This window comes from Oncorhynchus nerka, linkage group LG25 (assembly GCF_034236695.1).
Source record: "Oncorhynchus nerka isolate Pitt River linkage group LG25, Oner_Uvic_2.0, whole genome shotgun sequence".
Classification (NCBI taxonomy): Eukaryota; Metazoa; Chordata; class Actinopteri; order Salmoniformes; family Salmonidae; genus Oncorhynchus; species Oncorhynchus nerka.
Window position 1 is genome coordinate 55,634,348 of NC_088420.1, and position 23,147 is coordinate 55,657,494.

The following is a 23,147-nucleotide window of genomic DNA, read 5'->3' on the forward strand; positions in this document are numbered from 1 at the left end:
GTCTAAACAATGTGAGCAAATGAGGTGAGATAAGGGAGGTAAAGGCAATAAATAGGCCATGGTGGCGAAGTAAATACAATATAGCAATTAAAACACTGGAATGGTAGATTTGAATGTAGATGAGTGTGCTAAGTAGAAATACTGGGGTACAAAGGAGCAAAATAAATAAATAATAAATACAGTAGGGGAAGAGGTAGTTGTTTGGGCTATTTATAGCTGGGCTATGTACAGGTGCAGTGATATGTGAGCTGCTCTGACAGCTGGTGCTTAAAGCTAGTGAGGGAGATAAGTGTTTCCAGTTTCAGAGATTTTTGTAGTTCGTTCCAGTCATTGGCAGCATATAACTGGAAGGAGAGGCGAGTCTTGTAGATGATCTGGAGCCAGTGGATTTGGCGACGAGTATGAAGCGAGGGCCAGCCAACGAGAGCGTACAGGTTGCAGTGGTGGGTAGTATATGGGGCTTTGGTGATTAAATGGATGGCACTGTGATAGACTGCATCCAATTTGTTGAGTGGGGTGTGGGAGGCGATTTTGTAAATGACATCGCCAAAGTCGAGGTTCGGTAAGATGGGCAGTTTTACGAGGGTATGTTTGGCAGCATGAGTGAAGGATGCTTTGTTGCAAAATAGGAAGCCAATTCTAGATTTAACTTTGGATTGGAGATGTTTTATGTGAGTCTGGAAGGAGAGTTTACAGTCTAACCAGACACCTAGCTATTTGTAGTTGTCCACATATTCAGAACCATCCAGAGTCAGAACCATCTAGAGTAGTGATGCTGGACGGGCGGGCAGGTGCAGGCAGCGATCTGTTGAAGAGCATGCATTTAGTTTTACTTGTATTTAAGAACAGTTGGAGGCCACGGAAGGAGAGTTGTATGGCATTGAAGCTCGTCTGGAGGGTTGTTAATACAGTGTCCAAAGAAGGGACAGAAGTATACAGAATGGTGTCGTCTTCGTAGATGTGGATCAGAGACTCACCAGCAGCAAGAGCGACATCATTAATATATACAGAGAAGAGAGTCGGTCCAAGAATTGAACCCTGTGGCACCCCATAGCGATTGCCAGAGGCGGAGAAGTAGTTGGTGAACCAGGCGAGGCAATAATTTGAGAAACCAAGGTTGTTGACACTGCCGATGAAGATGTGGTGATTGACAGAGTCGAAAGCCTTGGCCAGGTCAAAGAATACACCTGCACAGTATTGTTTCTTATCGATGGCGGTTAAGATATCGTTTAGAACCTTGAACATGGCTGAGGTGCACCCATGACCAGCTCTGAAACCAGATTGCATAGCGGAGAAGGTACGGTGGGATTCGAAATGGTCAGTGATCTGTTTGTTAACGTTCGAAGACTTTCGGCTTTCGAAGACCTTAGAAAGGCAGGGTAGGATAGATATAGGTCTGTAGCAGTTTGGGTCAAGAGTGTCTCCCCCCTTTGAAGAGGGGGATTGAATGTTTTGTATTGAGGAATGTACACAGAGGAGGACAGAAGCTAGCTCTCCTCCGGCTACATCATGGTGCCACAGAGTGCTGCTGAGGCTATGGTAGACCTTCATTGCAAAATAGTGTTTTTTTAATCTATTATTTGGTTACCTGAACATATTTAGTACAGTGTTATCTAAAAAGGATAACTTTTTTAATGTTTCACTATTTTATTTTTGTGAAATTCGCTGAGGATGGTTTTCCCCTTCTTCTGAGGAGGAGCTTACACTGGTGAATATATACGTAGAAAATGTATGTAATTGCTCCCCCATGTCGGGGTTTGTGCTCTCTGATTGGCTCAAAGTCAAGTTGTTGGCCACTAATGAACATTGCGATTCTACAAGTATAATCGGTAGATCGCTACCGGGTCGGAACACAGCAGGTACCGCTTTTGTTATAGTAAGAGAAGGAACGGCCTCCCCCTGTGATAAGTACCCATCAGCAGTCAATCGGCAGTGAGATTCTTGGTGTGTTTCATGAATTACCCCTCTGTGGCGACCTCTGACCTCTTCTATTGTCCACAATGCGACCCCCAGCTACAGACAGGCCTGGACACTGGTCCCACGAGCCCAGCCCAGGGCCATGGTCAAACATAGCTGTCTACTCAACCAGCGCAAACTGTCTGGTGACGATGGACTTCTCATACTTCACCCCTCGCCCCTGGACAGAAGTCTAATAATGCGGTCTGGGACTTCTATGTCCCCTGAAGCTTAACTCTAGGCTACCTGTGACCGCTAGCTAGCCATCCACATTTAGAGGTGAAGAGGTCAACATCAGAGCCAGGGGAGGAAGACCATGGGGGCTATGGAAGGAGGGGTATAATTCAGCCTCTTTTCCTTTCTCTTCTTCTTTCTGTTCTGTTTTTTTTACTACCACCTTAATGAGAATGAAGCATCCCTACTGACTGTGTCAGAGTTCCCTTTGTGCAGTGGTACTGGAGCATGTTAAATTAGCCTGTTATAAAATACTGTAGCTAACAGAGCCAGTGTTCCTCCAGGAATGTTAATGATTGTGTTAAGAATGGCGCCGGAGCTATTATATGGAAGAGTAACACTCCGCCAAGCAAGCAGATGTGGCTAAAATAGCTAAATTCCTATATTCCATCTGAAAAAATGACATACAATTTACATAATAAACCCTTTGAATTTACTGATGTCTGGGGGGGGACTTTCAGTAGTTTCTAGAGACGTCACCTTAGCTGCCTCATTATTATTTTCTTCATTAATGCATTGTTATTATTATTTGTTTTTGCGTTGAATAATTTATTTTCTAGCATTGGATGTGAAGATCATTCTGTCAATTTTTTTTCTTGTTAATCATTGAAGCGTGTGTTGGGGAGGGAAGGGTTTTGCACGATGTGCTCCCATGTAGCATGCTGTGTAGGTGGAAGGAATAACAGGGCATTATCTGTGTCCTATTTTTGCTGATGATTGTAAAAAATGACAATAAATATGTTGTAAAAAAACAGAATAGCGCCGGAGGGGATGACCGCCGCTTTATGGGCTCCCGACCAATTGTACTATTATGTGTGTTTTTTGCACCGTTTAAAATAAATGTTATAATTTGTCCGCCATCGTTTCATATAGCGGAAAGGAGCTTCTGGACATCAGAACAGCAATTACTCACCTCTAACTAGACAAGATTTTTCTTTAATGTGTTGGGCGCAAAGGAAATACTGCTCTTCCCAAACCAGGCCCATATCCCTGACATTCGTATGAAGAGGAGACGCTGTTCCATAGGTCGAAGAGCTGGATGCCTGGTGAGACTGCATTGACGAGTGGATAAACCGCCTTTACCCTCCAATCTACTGGCGAACGTGTAATAACTGGAAAATAAACTGGATGAGCTCCATTCGAGACTATCCAATCAATGAAAAACAGTAATATCCTATGTTTCACAGAGTCGTGGCTCAACAAGAGCATGGATAATATACAGTTAGCGGGGTTTTCTGTGCATCAGCAAGACAGTACAGCAGCCTCCGAGGGTGGTGTGTGTTTCATTGTCAACAACAGCTGGTGTGCAATCTCTAATATTAAGGAAGCCTCAAGGTTTTGCTCGCCTGAGGTAGAGTACGTCATGATAAGCTGTAGGCCACACTATTTACCAAGATAATTAAGATCTATATTCTTCGCAGCTGTCTATTTACCACCACAAATCGATGCTGATCACACTCGATGAGCACACTCAATGAGCTTTATAAGGCCATAAGAAAACAAGAAAATGCTCAACCAGAGGCGGCGCTCCTAGTGGACAGGGACCTTAATGCAGGAAAACTGAAATCCATTTTAAGTCATTTCTACCAGCATGTTACATGTGCAACTAGAAAGAAAAAAAATCTAGATCACCTTTACTCCACACACAGAGACGTGTACAAAGCTCTACCTCGCCCTACATTTGGCAAATCTGACCATAACTCTATCCTCCTGATTACTACTTTCAAGCAAAACTCAAACAGGAAGTAACAGTGATGCGCTCTATACGGAAGTGGTCAGATGAAGTGGATGCTAAGCAAACAGGGCTGTTTCACTAGCACAGAATGGAATATGTTCCGGGATTCAATCGATGGCATTGAGGAGTAATACCACATCAGTCACCGGTTTCATTAATAAGTTCATCGACGACATCGTACCCACCGTACGTACATATCCCAACCAGAAGCCATAGATTTCTGGAAACATCCTCACTAAGCTAAAGACTAGAGCTGCCCAGATAATGCCAAGAGTGTGCAAAGCTGTCATCAAGACAAAGGGTGGATACTTTGAAGATTTTCAAATATAAACTATATTTTGATTAGTTTTTTGGTTACTGCATGAGTCCATATGTGTTATTTCATAGTTTTGATGTCTTCACTATTATTCTACCATGTAGAAAATAGTAAAAATAAAGAAAAACCCTGGAATGAGTAGGTGTGTCCAAACTTTTGACTGGTACTGTAGATGTTCCCTCAATTCCCTCGACCAACCCGTACCCCTTCCCATTAACTCGGTACCGGTACTTGTATATAGCCTCGTTATTGTTATTTTATTGTGTTACTATTTTACTTTTAGTTTATTTAGCACATTTTTCTTACTTACTTTTTTTTAATACACCTGTTATATTCAGCATGTGACAAATGCAATTTTATTGTATTTTATTTGTGCGTTTGATGGGATCCCTGACTGTGCTGAGAGAAGAAGTGTTTAACTGTTTCACTCAAGAGTATTGTCGAATGCCATAGTTTGCCTTTTGAAGACCTTGTGGGTCGTCGGGAAAACGCTTCCATGTGTGGGAAGGAAGGGAATGGATTTGAGTTATTTATTTCATGGCCTCCTTCGTTACAACGACTAGCCACGGAGCGCTCACACCCTGGCGGGTTCAACTAGGCGGTCCAGAAAATGTGCCAGTTTAGCTTTGGGCTAGAAATGAACAGGAAATGGTTTCCCTCCTCCTTGGTGTGTGTGTGTGTCCCTCACCATGCAAGTGGATAAAGTGTTTAACTCTGAGGAGAGCTGGAAGAAAAGTAAGTCCCAGATGCGTGATGTGTTTAGTTGCAGTTTTTTTGTTTGTCTTTTTGTGTGTCAAATGTTGCGGGTGGTGTATCCTTCTGACGCTGAGGTCAGCTAGAAGTCTGGTCAGAGGTTAGAGGTCATTCTCAGAGAGCAGGAGTCACATCCTGAACCTGGATGTTGACCTACTGAGTGCTGTTCCAACAGGAACAGAAGCAGGAAAATTAAAAGTTGTCTCTCAGATACGGAAAGAAATAGCATTTTTCAAAAGAAAGACATTCGAATTGAACAAAGTTTCAAGTTCACTTGCTATATGTAATACTGTATACATTTTTACTCACCAGAGTTCTCAGAAACTCACCAGAGATCTCAGCTTAACCTTAACCAAACTGTTGAACTGTCATTTTAAAGTTAACAAGAGCAGGACCACACATGACAGGCTTTGCTCTGTTACTATGGCAGCAGCTTTTATGCTAGTAAGTGTGTAGTATACTTCCCATTTAGCTTTAGTCTCTGCTGTGTGTAGTATAAGACATTTCCTTTCAGCCCTAGTCTCTGCTGTGTGTAGACTGCCATGGTCCTTTGTTCAGTGATAGCGTCCTCAAATAAAGGTTATTCCTCCCTTTAACAGCCCTGAGGAGCTCTGTCGCTCTATACTTCCCATTGTATCCAATGAGCTCCCCACTTTACAACTGGGTGAGAGGGTGTCAAATTGAGGGTGAAATACGATGACCAACCTATCCCTGACTATCCTAGGATACATCCCGAATGGCACCCTATTCCCTATTTAGTGCACTGCTTTTGACCAGGGCCCAACAATTAGTGCACTATATAGGGAATAGTGTGCCATTTGGGATGCAGCCTAGATTGTACTGTAACAGTGTTGGTGATGTAGTTAGACAGGAGTGTTGTCGTTATAAAGTGGCGGCACATCTAGACTATGTATATTGCCCCGAGATGTTTTGACAGGCCACTCACAGATGTGTTATGTGGGCATTGCTTTTGCGATGCAATTCAATGCAATTCAATGCATGGAGGAGTTCCATGATTGGAACAATATCCTGGTACTCCAGTTACATCTAAATATAATGGAATAGAATATCCCTGTACATTCCATTCCTTTACATACTTGCAAAGTAATTTGTTACATATTCCCTAACACGGTCTGACATCATATACTAGAAACCTTATTTTGCTTGTATAACTTAATACCATTATGGACCGTAATCCATTTGCAGTCAAGGTTTAAAAGTTCAGATGCAGCTATTGCAAAATAGAAATAAAAAATGATTTTCTAATATTTTTCATTATGATTAATGACGCTTGCTGGAGTGATGAATCACACAATAATCCCTTTCAGAAAGGTTAAGTGTATAACACATTTATAACGATTACTTAACCAAATGCCCAATCCCAACATGACATTAATACCAATGTAGTTTGACATTAAAATAGCCAGGCAGCAATGTGTTCTCACTGTTCTCAATGCTCTGTATTCAAATGCACTGGCGACGTGCCTGCCCAGCTGTGTGAAAACTGTTAAAATGGGTTATCTGAGGGTTAGAAGGCTAACAAGCCTCTAAGCCCCATCCCACCATGGTCTGTCTGACCTGGGTTTGTCAGCACCAATCTAGCTAAGTCAATATCAACGCTGCCTGTTCCACCAATGACTGTTCTGCTACTGTAGCTCCACCACCATTCCCAGTTGACCTTTTTCTCCCCCCCTCTTTCTGACCCCTTTTCTCCCCCTCTTTCAGTGCGTCAAATGGATTGTTATTACAGTAGAGTGATAGGGGTTTATGGGGTTTATTTATCTTTATGACTCTGGGGCTTTGTGTCAGGCTCCTCTCCTGGTGATACCCTAGGTGCATTGGAAGGTCATTAAAAGCCTCAAGAATGAGATAGTCAGGCTTCTAGCTTTTATGATAAGGTAACTCACACATCACTGGGTGCTATTCTCAACAATGGGCCCTGAACGACGACAGTAAACTGTAAACTAACCCTAACCCTAAACTGCCAGGGTATACTACACTGTGCTGTGCACTGCGGGGGAGAGGAGTCCCATAGCCGAGATTGTCATGACCTTCTCGTTGCCCCTACACTGTTTCCGCTTTATAGCCTCTGTGATGGGGTAGAGTTAAGGATATATGATAGGCTATATGCCACTTAGCAGACGTTTCTATCAAAAGAAGCCTGCAAGAAAAGCAGTGCACGTTGTTAGTATGTGATCCCTGCGGGAATTGAACCCACGACTTTACCAACTGAGCCGCACATGACCACTAGTGTGATGAGGTGAATTGCGATACGTAGGCCATGAACTCATACAACTGCACAGTTGTGAAATATTTTACTGGGCATCTTACAACCCCGTGGGATTGTGCTTGCTACCCCAGACTTTTTGGTTTTGCGAGTCCGTGTTCAAGGGCGAGGCCAGTTTGACCACTGAAGAATGTTGTGTGTTGTTTTATTATTGTTTGGTGTTGGTCCCGCCTCCTGACTCTTGTCGTTAGTCCTGTCCTGTCATTGTTGAGGCATGCTATAGCTAGACTCTAACTGGAGGGCAACGACAGCGAGGTGAGCTTGTGGGGTTTCGTTTAACTGCATTAGAAGGTGATACGGACCAGAGACCAGGTGTGAGGTGCAGCTTGGTCGTGTGTGTGTGTGTGTGTGTGTCTGTGTGTCTGGGGCTGTAAAGCCCCCGGTGGTAGACATTTATGGATGACCCCTAAGGGTCACAGGTCAGGGGTGTGTGGAACACATACACAAATGAGGGATGTTGGGCTTGTCTTGTGGTCAAACCTTGAACTGTGAAATTGTCAGAGCCCTTTCTAACAATAGAGTTGTACCGCAGCCACCTTCAGAATGGAAGACGATGTTGTTCTTGTTTATGTACTGTGTCTGGTAGAGTGGAATAAGAAACATGCATGAAACACATGATGAACACATGGCCGAAATGGTTGACGTCTTTTTGACATTGACTTGAAATGATGTATTGATAGATTCAGTCATCAAACTTAAAAGAGTTGTATAATTGATGAAAGATTGGGTTCACGAGTGGCACAGCGGTCTAAGGCACTACATCTCATTGCTGGAGGCATCACTACAGACCCTGGTTCGATTCCAGGCTGTATCACAACTGGCCGTGATTGGAATTCCCATAGGGCGTCGCACAATTTTCCCAGCGCCGTCCGGGTTTAGCCGGGGTAGGCCGTCATTATAAATAAGAATTTGTTCTTAACTGACGTACCTAGTTAAATAAAGGTTACATAAAGAATTAAAATGTGTGGGATAAGATTCAATTGAATGTATATGGATTCAGGCACATTTCAGATCCGCATTGAAGTGACTTGCAATCCACGAGTGCCACTGCAACACTCTTCCATGTGCATTGGCCCTTTGAACCAGTTAGTCAACTTTCTTCCAATCACGATGAGAAGGAAGTCTGACAATTTCAATATCACCACATAGCCAACGTAGAAATCTACAGTCAGATTTCCATAGTTTGTAGATATTACATCCCGTTTAGTGACTTTCTGTTAAAACCACTTAACAATTTGTATCTGTTTCTTATCGCTATTCTATCGAATTTCTGTAACTGATGTTTTTCCAATTCAACCTTGTCTTGGCCTGAATAGCCTGCAGGCAGGATGCAGAGTTGTCTCTCCCTCTATGACTTGCTAATGAGGCAGGGGCAGAAGGTCATTTGGGTCGGTACAAAGGGCTGTGGCCTGCACTGGGACCTGCTGTGTGGTGTGTCAGTGGGGCTCCCCGGCCTTGGCTGCAACAATGGCATTGTCCACAGACACACACACACAGTACACACACTCAAACAAAAGCATACACACAATATTATTTTCAGTGAAATCAACAAGCATCCATATTAGGATAAAGCCTGATATTTCCCTAACTCTGAGGTGGCTAGGCATGTGGTGTCCCCCATAATGATGTCCCCAGAGTAGCTAGGAAATTTGTTTAGACATGGACAGACCTCCAGCCACCACAGAGGAAGCACAGGGTGACAGTCTCCACAACCTCAGCCTCAGCCTGAGGCAATAGGCAACAGGAAGAACTTCTACACCTTTTACACATTCCTTTCCTCAGGACAGGAAGGAGACGGAGAGGTCAACTGTCCTGTGAAGTTGGGTTTAATTTCATTTCAATTCTATTCAGCCAAGTCAGGGAGTTTGGAATTTCATTTTACTTCCTGAATTGACTGAATTAAAATGGAATTGACTCCAGACCTGCTGTCCTGCTTGCTCATATTGGGGGGAGTTTCTGTCAGTAGTTCCTTAGTCAAAGGCCACTGAACAGGGGCAATACACAATACTCAACACGTCATAAATTCGGTACAATGGTTCCAGTTTGTCAGTGAACTGGTGCCAATGTGACCTTTCAACCCTACACAGATTTCAGAGATGAAATTGTAAGTTTATGATACTTAGAAAAGTTTATTATCCTCTCTCTGTCTAAAATGTCTGACCTCCTACCCCCTGAGACTAGCTGATAATAGAGCTTCCTTGTGGAAGTGGTTCATTTTGTATTGAGACTATAGAGACTACTTCTGTTATTGTTATGTAAAGCACCCCTGTGGATTGAACCCAGAGTTACATTATTCTTTCTCTGTGATGCGGTCTTGCTGTCGTTGTTGACTGGGAACGTAAGGGAGGACTTTCAGCAGGCAGTTCAGTATCGTAGGGGACAGGGAGAAGTGGTCAGTGGTCATGTGATGGAACATGTTTTCTTAGCACACTCAAACTGAGACTGCCTGCATCTTACAAGGCTACCCTCCTTAAAGAAGCATAGGTCATATTGTATCACATCAGGAAATACAAGACGTGAGGTTCTAATAAAAGAAGATGAACAACACTGAACACTTCCCACAGTTCCTGCAACAGTTTAATAGGGGAAGGAGAGATAGGAATGTCATGTGAGAGCCATTGTCGTAGTGGGGTTGACCACCATCAGTCTGGTGGTAACCCAAGCTGTGGCATTTGTCGCTGATGTGATGTGATGCGCTCGTCAGTGAAAGAGTTCCTATGGGGAAGGCTCACTGGTGGTTCTCATTTGATGTGTGTTTGAAGTGTGAGAGGAGGGTCACCAAAGGGCGGAGACACCCTGAGCCTGGCCCTGCCTCTGAGTGGCTGGGTTAGGGGGTGGGAAGAGGGGCTAGGGGGTGGGATACAGGGATTTACAGAGGTGGAAGAGTGTGGGAGTAGTGGGATGATCATCTGGTTGAACAGTCCTCCACACACACCCTCAAACAGTCAGTTTACACACACAGAACACACACCTCTCTGGTTTTACACTCTTTCCCTACTTTGATATGGAATGTGGCTGTGCTGACAGCTCTGGAAGAGGGAGAGAAGGCAGAGGAGGGGGGGCTAGACTGCTGTGAGCCTGTTACTGTCCTGGATTTTGTAGAGCTACAGTAGTGGGAAATTGGAGAGAGGAGAGGAGGCTCCTGTCTTGGATTGTGAGTTACAGTAGAGGGAGACTGGAGAGGAGGCTAAGCCAGCAGAAGCTGAAGGAGGAGAGGTTGCTGTCCTGGATCTTTGAGCTACCGTAGAGGGAGATTGAAAGAGGAGAGGCTGAGCCGAGAGCCATGTAGCCCAGAGCCAGTGGAGAATAACGGACAGGATTTAGTAGTGATAAGAGCCTGCTCAGGAGAGCTTTCTGCACAGAGGTAAGACCACTAAGGGCTGCGCCAAAGGAACTTTACAGTAGTGGATTTTTTTTTAAAGCAGATTTTCAATGGCATGTATCTTAGTTGTACTGGTATGGCAGAAAGAAAACAATTGACATTTAAAATGGGATATTTTGACATTTTTAAATGTCTCACACTTAGCAGTGACTTCTAGGTTTAAACTGGATTTAAATAGTGATTTTAACTGTTTTATTGGTAAGATGGTCGCATTTATTTTTTTAATGTTTTGTACTCAGTCCCTTCTTTTTAAGGAAAAAAATATTTAATATGAATGCATTCTATCTAAGTGGTGTGCTAGTATGGACATTGGTAATCAGAATTTAGGCTTACTGCGTGTGAGATTTTGGGTCCTGTAATGCTATATGTATTTGATCAGTAGTGTGGTTGATGTTGAGCTAGCTGTGTGACAGCTGCATGTGTGTTGAGAACCGGGTGCAGGCCAGGCAGGCTGTCGCGTGCAGGTGGTCCTTCTCTCAGTCCATGGCAGGCAGGGTTAGAAGTTCTGAGGGTTAGGAGTTCCCTCTCTCACACCCATTTGATCTTGGAATAACACCCCCCTGCGATGGCGGGAGGCACAGAGGTCAGCCAAACTGTAGCCTGCCGGCAACTCTTTGATATGGGACAGACAGAGTTGTGAGAAACTTGTCAAATCACTTGGACAGTTCTTTCTGCTCATGTTTTCCGTACATTGGATAGTTGGATAATGTATGTGTTGGATGACGCGTTTTTATTACATTCATGTGAAAGAATTGCAGAGTTGATTCCCAAAGATCCAATTGTTTCAAATCTGAAATACGTGTACCTTTTCCAAATGGTTTATATGTAGGCTAGTGTTTCTTTATTTAAGTGCCAGGTATCGTACAAGGGGCTGGTTTTATCAAGTGCCAACAGGTGACAAGTCGTAATCTGAGTACACGTGCTCATTTGATTTGAAATCATCTGTTCTGCACATCTTGACTAGAGAAACATCTTGTTCGACAGACGGAGGGGGAAAAAAAGACTTGTCTGAATATGAACTGGAGAACCTGAGACTTTTGAACAGATTATATTGTTTTCTCTGCAAGTAGACCAAGGGTCCATCCTTACTGACACCATATTCCCTGTATGGTGCACTACTTTTATTGGCCCTGGTCAAAAGTAGTGCACTAAATAGGTAATAGTGTCATTTGGGACGCACATGTAGACCCTATCCAGAATGAGTCTGTGGGTGAGCCTGCGCCGAATCAGACATGTACAGTCCAGACCCGCTGACAGAGTCACATGTGATCAGTGTGCTTGTTGGGTTGTGGGCTTGTCCGAGGAATTATGACAGTAATTCAGACCAGCAGCTGGTTATCTTCCCTCTTCCTCTCACAAAGGGATATTTATCTAACGTAGTAGAATATTTTAGTGTGTATGTTAACACAATAGTTTCCTTATTTGGAGGAGTGAGTGGCTGCCAATCATGACTCGTGGTTTAAATGACCTTGCGGGACTGTCATTGTCAGGTGGTATCGCCTCTCTATGCTGGCTGTATGGCAGTAGCACAGCCCCTGTCATTTTCCTCTTCATTGTAATTCATAGCGCATTTAGCATTTCCATAGGAGTCAATAGTCACTGGTTACCCCAGCATGGTCTACCTCTAACCTGCCAATCCCCCCTCCTCCCATGCTACCCAGACCCCTGCAGTCTTGAATGTTTAACAGACTTTGTAAAGACACTTGTTAACAGGGCTTTACTTTCTTTTCTTTTTTTTTGCCTCGGATGCATTTCTGACCGATTTGCCAAAACAGAGACCTTGTAGCCCCAAGTCGGGAGGGACTGGGTGGGGGGTGGGCGAGAGAGGGCAACAGGACCTAACCACAAGTCCCTTGTGGGAGCTATCTTTTCAACTCAGCCCGTAAAGGTTTGAGAGTTGGTCAGAATTCCGTGTGTGTACGATGGCTTGTACAGTCAGTCAGTAGATTGAAACAAAGTTGGCTGACATCTGAGGTGAGAATTAGCATACTTGCCGATGTGGTTCAAGGAATGGCATTGCTAAACACATGAGGTATTGTCTCAGTATCCTGTATTCATGTTTCACCTATCTGGATCTGGCTATATCTCCGACTTGACTTTCTGCTGAGGGAGGTGTTCTGCTCTGAGAGATCAGTGAAGAGAGGCTTCGTCTCTGACAAGTGAAAGCAAACATCTCTCTCGTTCCCTCTCTTTCTCTCTAATGAAAGTCATATGTAACCCCCCCCCTCATAAAGCAAAGCCCATGCTGCTACAGTCATGTTCTCTCTCTACTCTGCTCTACGCTCTGGCTGAACTTTCTCTATAGTTAGCCTCTATCTCCCCAACCCACTACACTCTCGCTCCTCCAACAAGGCCACATATTTTTAAGTTATTGCAGTCTCATTTGCAAGTCAATAGATGTGAATAGAACAAGAAGTGTCTTATTTCGCACCTCTGACTCTGACAAGTAATCTTGGTTTTGAAAGACATGAATGCAGCAGGGATAACAGTGATCAACAGACAGAGAGAGAGAGACACAGAAAGAGAGACTGTAGAGAGAACCAGGCTCTTGATGGAACATGCCTTCCACAGTTGATTCACTATGAAAGGCTCTATTGTTGAAGGCTGAAGCTGCTTCGCAAGGTGTTTTAAGTGGGAGGTGTCTATCGTACCAACCCCATCTGCCTGACTTGACACCTCCGAGCACAACGCAGACATGCATCATGGTACAACGCTGAAGCATCCACTTCTACAGGCGTCATCCATCATGCTCGTGTCTGAGTGGATGCACTGTGTGTCTTGTTGTGTGTGAGCAGCCTTGTGGAGGGCAGGCATGCCAGGTGTTGGCATGAGTGAGATATGGGTTATTGGAAGGAAGGGTGTTCAGGCAGGCAGGCTGTCCTTAAGTGGAGTGCTGTTCTGTGGGTATGAATAGCTGTTTGGTAGCTGCCTGTCTGCCTGCCCTGTGTTGGGCAGTTAATCACTCATTCCTCATGAGGTCCAGGCACTAGGCATGCGGACTGTGCTGCTCTGTGTGTGTGTAGTGTGTGTGTGTTCTGCTGCTGCTATCTCACAAAGAGTCGTAAACGAGAAACAGGACGCAGGGCATACAGCTGACACTTAAACAGTTTGGCCTCTTGTCAGAGGAGGGGTGTGTGTGACTGCTTGCCTGCCTGCATATCTGTCTTTGTGTGCGAGAACCACACTCAGGCATTCATGCATATATGCCATTCTGAGAGAGAGACTATATATGACATATGAAATGTCTTTATTCTTTTGGAACATCTGTGAGTGTAATGTTTACTGTTAATTTTAATGGTTTATTTCACTTTTATTATCTACTTCACTTGCTTTGGCAATGTTAACATATGAAACACATGTTAAATTTGCCATTAAAGCCCTTGAATTTAATTTAATTTAATTGGGAGAGTGAATTCTGGCCCACTACTGTCATGCCTGACTTCTTCAAAGGCACCAGTCAAGTGTGGCTGGTTTTCTCAGCTGTGTCCCCACGGCCCTGTGTGCCTGCCCAGCCGTGGGGGGGTGGAAGCAGGGGTACAAGGGGGGTGTGCTGACCACTGGCTGGGGAGGGATGTGGAGTCTCACAGTCAGAGATGTAGAGCTGTGGCCCTTCCTTTGAGAAATGGCCACAACAGCCTATTCATTTACTCCATGCCTATATGTCATACAAGGCCTTTCAGCATGACTTGTACAGCTCAGAGTAGCATTTGTATAGTATGTAGTAGTTGTAGTCGCCTCCACCTCTGCAGCAGTAGTAGTATCGGCAGAACTGTACTACTGCTACTTGAGCGTTGTATGAATGTGGTTTCCTTCCACCCTCACAGAGCAAAAATGTCTTGTATGTCAAAGCTGTTTTGTCATTGCTCTCTTGAAATGTAGGCTACACGCAAAGAACTGAGGAGGCCCTGAAACCTTCTGCTGCCTCAGCTCAGGGATTTCAGTGACAAGACAGATTAGTCCCCTTGCTTTTCCACTGCTCAATGTATCTCCCTGCTCTTCTGTGTGGCCCGGTCAGCTGTGTGGGTGTGTGTGTGGGTAGGTTTGTGCATGCGGGTGCGTGTGGTGGGTCAGCGTCGCGGCGAGTCATTCTTTGATCCATCTGCCCTATTTGTGTCTCTCCGTGTCAGGGTCCACTCTTCTGTCATCCCCATCTTTCCATCCATCCCTGACTTCCTCCCCAGAGTCCCCTCTGTCTCTTCCCTATATCCATTCCAAAGAATAAAGGACGATCAGAGAGACAGACAGACACCCTTCTTCCCTCTCTCGCTGTGGCAGGTTGAAAAACAAAACAGCCCGAGGAGAAGAAGAAGAGAGAGGGAAGGAAAGAAAAAGGAGAGCGAGGGGGAAAAGACCCGGGGCTTTGGACGTTCCCCATATGGCTCTGGGATCCACAGGGATTTGTGCCTCCTAAGGCCAGGGTAATGTTGTTTATACAGCGTTACAGTGAGGGAACCCTTAGCCTCATATAGAGATCCAATTTGATTTGTCACATGCTTTGTCAACAACTGGTGTAGGCTACCAGTAAAATGCTTACTTTACGGGCCCTTCCCAACAATGCGGAGAGGAAAAAAAATAATAATAATAGAAAAACAATAACACAAGGAATAAATAAGAAATGAGGAACGATAGCTTGTCTATATACACAGGGTACCAGTAGAGTCATTGTGCAGTGGTACGAGGTAATTGGGGTAGATATTTACATATATGTAGGGATGAAGTGACTAGGGCAACAGGATTGAAAATAAACAGTAGCAGCAGTGTGTGTGATGAGTCAAAAGAGAGTTTGTGCAAAAAAGGTCAATGCAGATTGTTAAATAGCTAACCAATAGCTACCCGGACAAACTATTTAGTAGTCTTATGGGTTGGGGGTTGAAGCTGTTGAGGGTCCTGTTGGTTCCAGACTTGGTGCATCGGTACCGCTTGCCGTGCGGTAGCAGAATGAAGAGTTTTTAGGGCCTTCCTCTGACACCGCCTGGTATAGAGGTCCTGGATGGCAGTGAGCTTGGCCCCAGTGATGTACTTGGCTTTACGCACTACCCTCTGTAGTGCCTTGCGGTTGGATGCCAAGAAGTTGCCATACCAAGCTGGGATGCAGCCAGTTAAGTTGCTCTCAATGGTGCAGTTGTAAAATGTTTTGAAGATCTGAGGGCCCATGCTAAATATTTTCAGCCTCCTGAGGGGGAAGAGACGACTGTGTTGATGTGGGTGGACCATGATCATTTCTGAATGATGTGGACACCTAGGAACTTGAAGCGCTCAACCTGCTCCACTACAGCCCCGTCGATGTGGATGGGGGCGTGCTCAGCCCTCAGTTTCCTGTAGTCTGTGATCAGCTCCTTTGTCTTGCTGATGTTGAGGGAGAGGTTGTTGTCCTGGTAACACACTGCCAGGTCTCTGACCTCCTCCCTGTAGGCTGTCTCATCGCGTCAGTGATCAGGCCTACCACCATAGTGTCGTCTGAAAATGTAATGATGGTGTTGGAGTCGTGCACAGGAGTGGACAGGAGTGGACTAAGCACACCCCTGAGGGGCCCCCATGTTAAGGGTCAGTGTGGCGGATGTGTGGTTGCCTACCCTCACCCCCTGGGTGTGGCCAGTTAGGAAGTCCAGGATCCAGTTGCAGAGGGAGGTGTTTAATTCCAGGGTCCTTTACTTAGTGATAAGTTTGGAAGGGAACTATGGTGTTGAACACTGAGCTGTAGTCAATGATCAGAATTCCCACGTAGGTGTTCCTTTTGTCCAGGTGGGAAAGGGCAGTGTGGAGTGCAATAGAGATTGCATCATCTGTGGATCTGTTGGGATGGTATGCAAATTCTAGTGGGTCCACAGTGTCTGGGATGATGTTGTTGATGTGAACCATGACCAGCATTTCAAAGCATTTCATGGCTACAGATGCGAGTGCTACAGGGCGATAGACATTTAAACAGGTTACCTTAGCGTTCTTGGGCAAAGGGACTATGGGAGTCGGCTTGAAACATGTAGATATTACAGTCTGGGTCAGGGGAAGGTTGAAAATGTCAGTGAAGACACTTGCCAGCTGGTAAGTGCATGCTCTGAGTACGCGTCCTGGTAATCCATCTGGCCCTGCGGCCTTGTGAATGTTAACCTGTTTAAAAGGTCTTACTCACATCAGCTACGGAGAGCGTGATCACAGAGTCGTCCCGAACAGCTTGTGCCCTCATGCATGGTTCAGTGTCGCTAGCCTCAAAGCAAGCATATAAGGAATTTAGCTTGTTTGGTAAACTCGCGTCACAGCTTGTAATCCGTGATAGTTTGCAAACCCTGCCACACCCGCAAGCATGAGAGCCAGTGTAATAGGATTCAATCTTGGTGCTGTATTGATGCTTGGCCTGTTTGATGGTTCGTCAGAAGGTGTAGCGTGATATCTTATAAGCCTCCGGATTAGTTTCCCGCTTCTTGAAAGCGGGTGCGGATGTTGCCTGTAATCCATGGGTTCTTCTTGGGATATGGACGTACGCACACTGTAGGGATGTCATCGTCAATGCACTTATTAATGAAGCCGGTGACTGATGTGCCTTAATGCCATCAGATGAATCCCAGAAACATATTCCAGTCGGTGATAGCGAAACAGTCCTGTAGCTAAGCGACCGCTTCAGTCATCTGGTACTGGTACATCCTGTTTGAGTTTTTGCTTGTAAGCAGGAATAAGGAGGATATAGTTATGGTCAGATTTGCCAAATTAAGGGTCAGGGAGAGCATTGAATGTCTCTGTGTGTGGAGTAAAGGTGATCTAGTTGTTTTGCCTCTAGTTGCACAGGTGACATGCTGGTAGAAATGAGGTAAAACGGATTTTAAAATCACCGGCCACTCGGAGCACTGCCTCTAGCTGAGCATTTTCTTGTTTGCTTTTGGCCCTAGACAGCTCGTGTGAGTGCGGTCTTAACATCGGTTTGTGGTGGTAAAAATGTAGGTAAATAACATGGTCCACAACTTATAATGAGGTATTTTAACTCCGGTGAGCAGAACCCCGAGACTCCAGAAGCTCTTTTCGGTCGGCGGAAACATTACATACAAAAAAAATTGAGATCAGCATGAAAAAAATACACAAAATAGAACAATTGGTCAGGAGCCCGTAAAACTGCCACTATTCCCTCCAGCTCCATTCTTCAGCTGTAGAGAATATTCCCTATATAGTGCACTACTTTTAAACAGAGCTTTGGTCAAAAGTACTACACTATATACTCTAGGGTGCCATTTGGGATGTAACCATTGCTTTAGCCTTACATTTGTTAAATGTAATTATGCAGCATTGAAGGTCCCCAAGAACACAGTGGCCTCCATCATTCTTAAATGGAAGAAGATTAGAACCACCAAGACTCTTCCTAGAGCTGGCCGCCCGGCCAAACTAAGCAATCAGGGGAGAAGGGCCTTGGTCAGGGAGGTGACCAAGAACCCGATGGTCACTTTGACATTGCTCCAGAGTTTCTCTGTGGAGATGGGAGAATCTTCCAGAAGGAGAGCCATCTCTACAGCACTCCACAAATCAGGCCTTTATGGTAGAGTGGCCAGACGGAAGCCACTCCTCAGTAAAAGACATGACAGCCCGCTTGGAGTTTGCCAAAAGGCACTTAAAGGACTCTCAGGCCATGAGAAACAAGATTCTCTGGTCTGATGAAACCAAGATTGAACTCTTTGGCCTGAATGACAAGCGCCACGTCCGGAGGTAACCTGGCACCATCCCTACGGTGAAGCATGGTGGTGGCAGCATCATGCTGTGGGAATGTTTTTCAGTGGCAGGGACTGGGAGACTAGTCAGGATCGAGGGAAAGATGAACGGAGGAAAGCACAGAGAGATCCTTGATGAAAACCTGCTTCAGAGTGCTCTGGACCTCAGACTGGGGTAAAGCTTCTCCTTCCAACAGCGACCCTAAGCACATAGCCAAGACAACGCAGGAGTGGCTTCGGGACAAGTCTCTCAATGTCCTTGAGTGGCCCAGCCAGAGCCCGGACTTTAACCCGATCCAACATCTTTGGAGAGACCTGAAAATAGCTGTGCAGCGACACTCCCCATCCAACCTGACAGAGCTTGACAGGATCTGCAGAGAAGAATGGGAAAAACTCCCCACATACAGGTGTGCCAAGCTTGTAGCATCATACCCAAGAAGACTCGAGGCTGTAATCACTGCCAAAGATGCTTTAACAAAGTACTGAGGAAAAGGTGTAAATACTTATGTAAATGTGATATTTCAGTAGATTTTTTTTATTACATGGGGCAAAAAAATCCCCCAAAACTGTTTTTGCTTGGCATTATGGGGTATTGTGTGTAGTTTGATGAGGGGAAAAAAACAATTATATACATTTTACAATAACGCTGTAACATAACAAAATGTGGAAAAAGTCAACGGATCTGAATGCATTCCGAATGCACTGTGCAGTAGTGGCCAAAAGTTGAGAATGACACCATTATTATTTTTCACAAAGTCTGCTGCCTCAGTTTGTATGATGGCAGTTTGCATATACTCCTGAATGTTATGAAGAGTGATCAGATTAATTGCAATTAATTAAAAAGTCCCTCTTCGCCATGCAAATGAACTGAATCCCCAAAAATAATTTGCACTGCATTTCAGCCCTGCCACAAAAGGACCAGCTGACATCATGTCAGTGATTCTCTTTTTAACACAGGTGTGAGTGTTGACGAGAACAAGGCTGGAGATCACTCTGTCATGCTGATTGAGTTCGAATAACAGACTGGAAGCTTCAAAAGGAGGGTGGTGCTTGGAATCATTGTTCTTCCTCTGTCAACCATGGTTACCTGCAAGGAAACACGTGCCGTCATCATTGCTTTGCACAAAAAGGTCTTCACAGGCAAGGATATTGCTACCAGTAAGATTGCACCTAAATCAACCATTTATCGGATCATCAAGAACTTCAAGGGGGGCGGTTCAATTGTTGTGAAGAAGGCTCCAAGAAAGTCCAGCAAGCGCCAGGACCATCTCTTAAAATTGATTCAGCTGTGGGATCGGGGCACCACCAGAGCTTGCTCAGGAATGGCAGCAGGCAGGAGTGAGTGCATCTTCACGCATAGTGAGGCGAAGACTTTTGGAGGATGGCCTGGTGTCAAGAAGGGCAGCAAAGAAGCCACTTCTCTCCAGGAAAAACATCAGGGACAGACTGATATTCTACAATAGGTACAGGGATTGGACTGCTGAGGACTGGGGTAAAGTCATTTTCACTGTTGATTCCCCTTTCCGATTGTTTGGGGCACACGGAAAAAGCTTGTCCGGAGAAGACAAGATGAGCGCTACCATCAGTCCTGTGTCATGCCAACAGTAAAGCATCCTGAGACCATTCATATGTGGGGTTGCTTCTCAGCCAAGGGAGTGGGCTCATTCACAATTTTGCCTAAGAACACAGCCATGAATAAAGAATGGTACCAACACATCCTCCGAGAGCAACTTCTCCCAACCATCCAGGAACAGTTTGGTGATGAACAATGCATTTTCCAGCATGATGGAACACCTTGCCATAAGGCAAAAGTGATAACTAAGTGGCTCGGGGAACAAAACATCAATATTTTGAGTCCATGGCCAGGAATCTCCCCAGACCTTAATCCCATTGAGAATTTGTGGTCAGTCCTCAAGAGGCAGGTGGACAAACAAAACTCTAAGCATTGATTATGCAAGAATGAGCTGCCATCAGTCAGGATGTGGCCCAGAAGTTAATTGACAGCATGCCAGGGCAGATTGCAGAGGTCTTGAAAAGAAGGGTCAACACTGCAAATATTGGCTCTTTGCATCAACTTCATGTAATTGTCAATAAAAGCCTTTGACACTTATGAAATGCTTGTAATTATACTTCAGTATTCCATAGTAAGATCTGACAATATCTAAAGACACTGAAGCAGCAAACTTTGTGGAAATGTATATTTGTGTCATTCTCAAATCTTTTGGCCACGACTGTATATCTGTGGTCTTGCCTGTTCACCCTCTGAGTGGCACACATACACAATCCATGTCTCAATTGCCTCAAGGCTTTAAAATCCTTCTTTAACCTATCTCCTCCCCTTCATCTATACTGATTGAAGTGGATTTAACAAGTGTCATCAATAAGGGATCATAGCTTTCACATGGATTCACCCTGTCAGACTATGCCACGGAAAGAGCAGGTGTTCTTAATGTTTTGTACACTCAGTGTATAACTCATCGGTTTCTGAAGCATGTGCTGTACAGATAAGGTGAAATTTTAAAGTGTGAGTCTGCTCGGCCTGGTTTTGCTCTCACGTCTGTGCTGAAGGAAAAGTAATTACAGTATGAAGGTGGAATGTGCAGTCCGTTGTTGAAGTCGATGTAGAATTCAGGTACTGTAATACAAGCAGTCTGTAAAGGTCTCACAACAAGTCAAGACATCACCTCGTAAAATGAACTTGCGAAACTGGGGGAGTTTTATAATGGTTTTCGACCCAAGCCACATGAGGGGGACCCATCATGATGAAACACTGCCACAATGGCAAAAAAATAGTACCATTGTGATTTGTGAATCGTAAAGGCAAATCGTCACCAGAAGAACTTAAGTGTTACCCAGATCCCCTCTCAGTGCCTTTCGGGGAAAACATCCCACATGAAAGTGGTGGTATAGTGACTCAGTGACTGCTGAGACTGAGATTCCTGGAACGATAAGGGGAGTGGGGTTCAGCGTGTTTTATAGCAACTATCGTGGATGGGTTACCAGTCCATATCAGCACAGCTTGGTTCGGCTCGACTCAGTAGTGTGAAAAGCTTAATACTTTCGTCCTGAAGTAACACATCCCTCTCTCTCTCCCGCTCTCCTTCTTTCTCTCTGCAGTAGAAGGCGTGGTGTGTGATGAACCCGGAGAGTGCGTGTGGTTACCAGGTCGGGGTGCGGGGCCCACGGTCTGTGATGGAACAGAAGGTCAAAAGTCGACTGAACTATGGCTTCCAGAGGAGCTCCACGTCAGACGACGACTCCGGATGTGCACTGGAGGAGTATGCCTGGGTGCCGCCCGGCCTCAGACCCGAACAGGTGAGACGCGCCAAAATCTACACAGCACCCCCCAGTTCTAATGCATGCCCCTTAAATTCAACACTATATGCCACTAATATGTCACATATGGAATACAACCACTGTTCCCCTGTTCCACAAAATGACAAAGCAGTATGTGATGATTACTTGTGGGAATTGAACCCACCGACCTTGCTGTTTCTAGTGTCATGCTGTTACCAACTTTTTATTTTAATTTGACCTTTATTTAACTAGACAAGTCAGTTAAGAACAAATTCTTATTTTCAATGACGGCCTACCAGGGAACAGTGGGTTAAGAACGACAGATTTTTACCTTGTCAGCTCGGGGATTCGATCTTGCAACCTTTCGGTTACTAGTCCAACGCTCTAACCACTAGGCTATCTGCGCAAAAGCCCAGAAGCAGATTTGCTTGTTTAGATAGGAGCTGAAAAATACCACAGTAGCTTTCTCTGTCATTATTCTCCTTGTCATAACTCCATTAGGTAAATGACCAGGCCTCCTCAGGTTTTTGTGGTGGTGGGCAGTGCAGCAGGAGGGCTTGTCAACCTGAAGCAGGACAAAGCTGCCTGTCTTTAACTGTCACCGTGGCACTTTGACCCTTGGGGCGACTGGGCTGGTTACTACTTTGCCCCCCTGGGCCGTTGACCACCACTGAAGGCTACTTTACGAGGAAGGGTCATTACAGACACCAGATAAAAAAGGTGGGATGTTCTTGTCTCCTGTTTAGAGGGGGCTTCCTGCTGCTCTATTGCCCCCTATATCCACCTCCCCAGGCCAAGGGTTACAGAACAGTACACTGACAGACGCCCTTCCTCCAGGGCTGTGTGTTTCTCCACTGTAGTGATCACCCCATAATGTGCACTACAGGGCCGTTCCACAGAATAGCTGCTGTAAAGGCATTACAGTTAACCCATGCATTTACACACAAAGGGGAGGCTTTAGAGGCAAGGTTCTCCCTGTTGCTTCAGTCCCTTCTCTCCCCTTTATCTTTCTCTCCCCCGATCACCCTTCATTGCTTCCATGTGTGTTTTTTAAAAGGGAGGGAGAGGGGGATAGAGTGAGGGAGAGAGTGAGACCGATGAGAGAAGGAAGGGAAGGAGGCCTCCCCGGTACTTGGGAGAGTGCCACATAGCACAAGTGGACTCTGTTTGTGACAGGCCTGTAAAAGGCAGCCGTGGCGATGCCCGCTCCGAGCCGAGCCTGGTGTTGCCAGCAACCAGCAGGACGGGGTGAGCAATGGGGTCCTGATCCACAACTAAAGGCCTTCCCCAGCCTTCTCTGATCTGCCAAGATTTCTACTAATCACTAGCAGACTTTTCCATGCCCGAGTGTGTAAATAAAAATATACACATCCTGTCTCCAAGTGGCTTTGGGGTGGTGCTTGACAAGTCTGTCTGTCTCACAAGAAAGGAGCCCGCGATGTGCTAACTTTTAGGGTAGGGACACACAAACGCACGCACATACACGCACGCAGCCCATTATC

General features: G+C 45.2%; 1 protein-coding gene across 2 annotated transcripts in view; it reads left to right on the forward strand.

The window, feature by feature from the left end:
* Nucleotides 1–23,147, forward strand: part of LOC115109687 (prickle-like protein 1) — a 48,152-nt gene that overhangs the window by 17,714 nt on the left and 7,291 nt on the right. Inside the window, exons 1-2 of one of the 2 annotated variants that reach the window (XM_029634905.2) lie at nt 10,184–10,645; nt 21,466–21,663. In XM_029634905.2, coding sequence (XP_029490765.1) covers nt 21,484–21,663 — 180 coding nt within the window. In that variant the 5' untranslated portion in view covers nt 10,184–10,645; nt 21,466–21,483. Of the gene's footprint in view, nt 1–10,183; nt 10,646–21,465; nt 21,664–23,147 lie in introns of those variants that run through there. The other variant, XM_029634906.2, reaches the window with a different exon arrangement.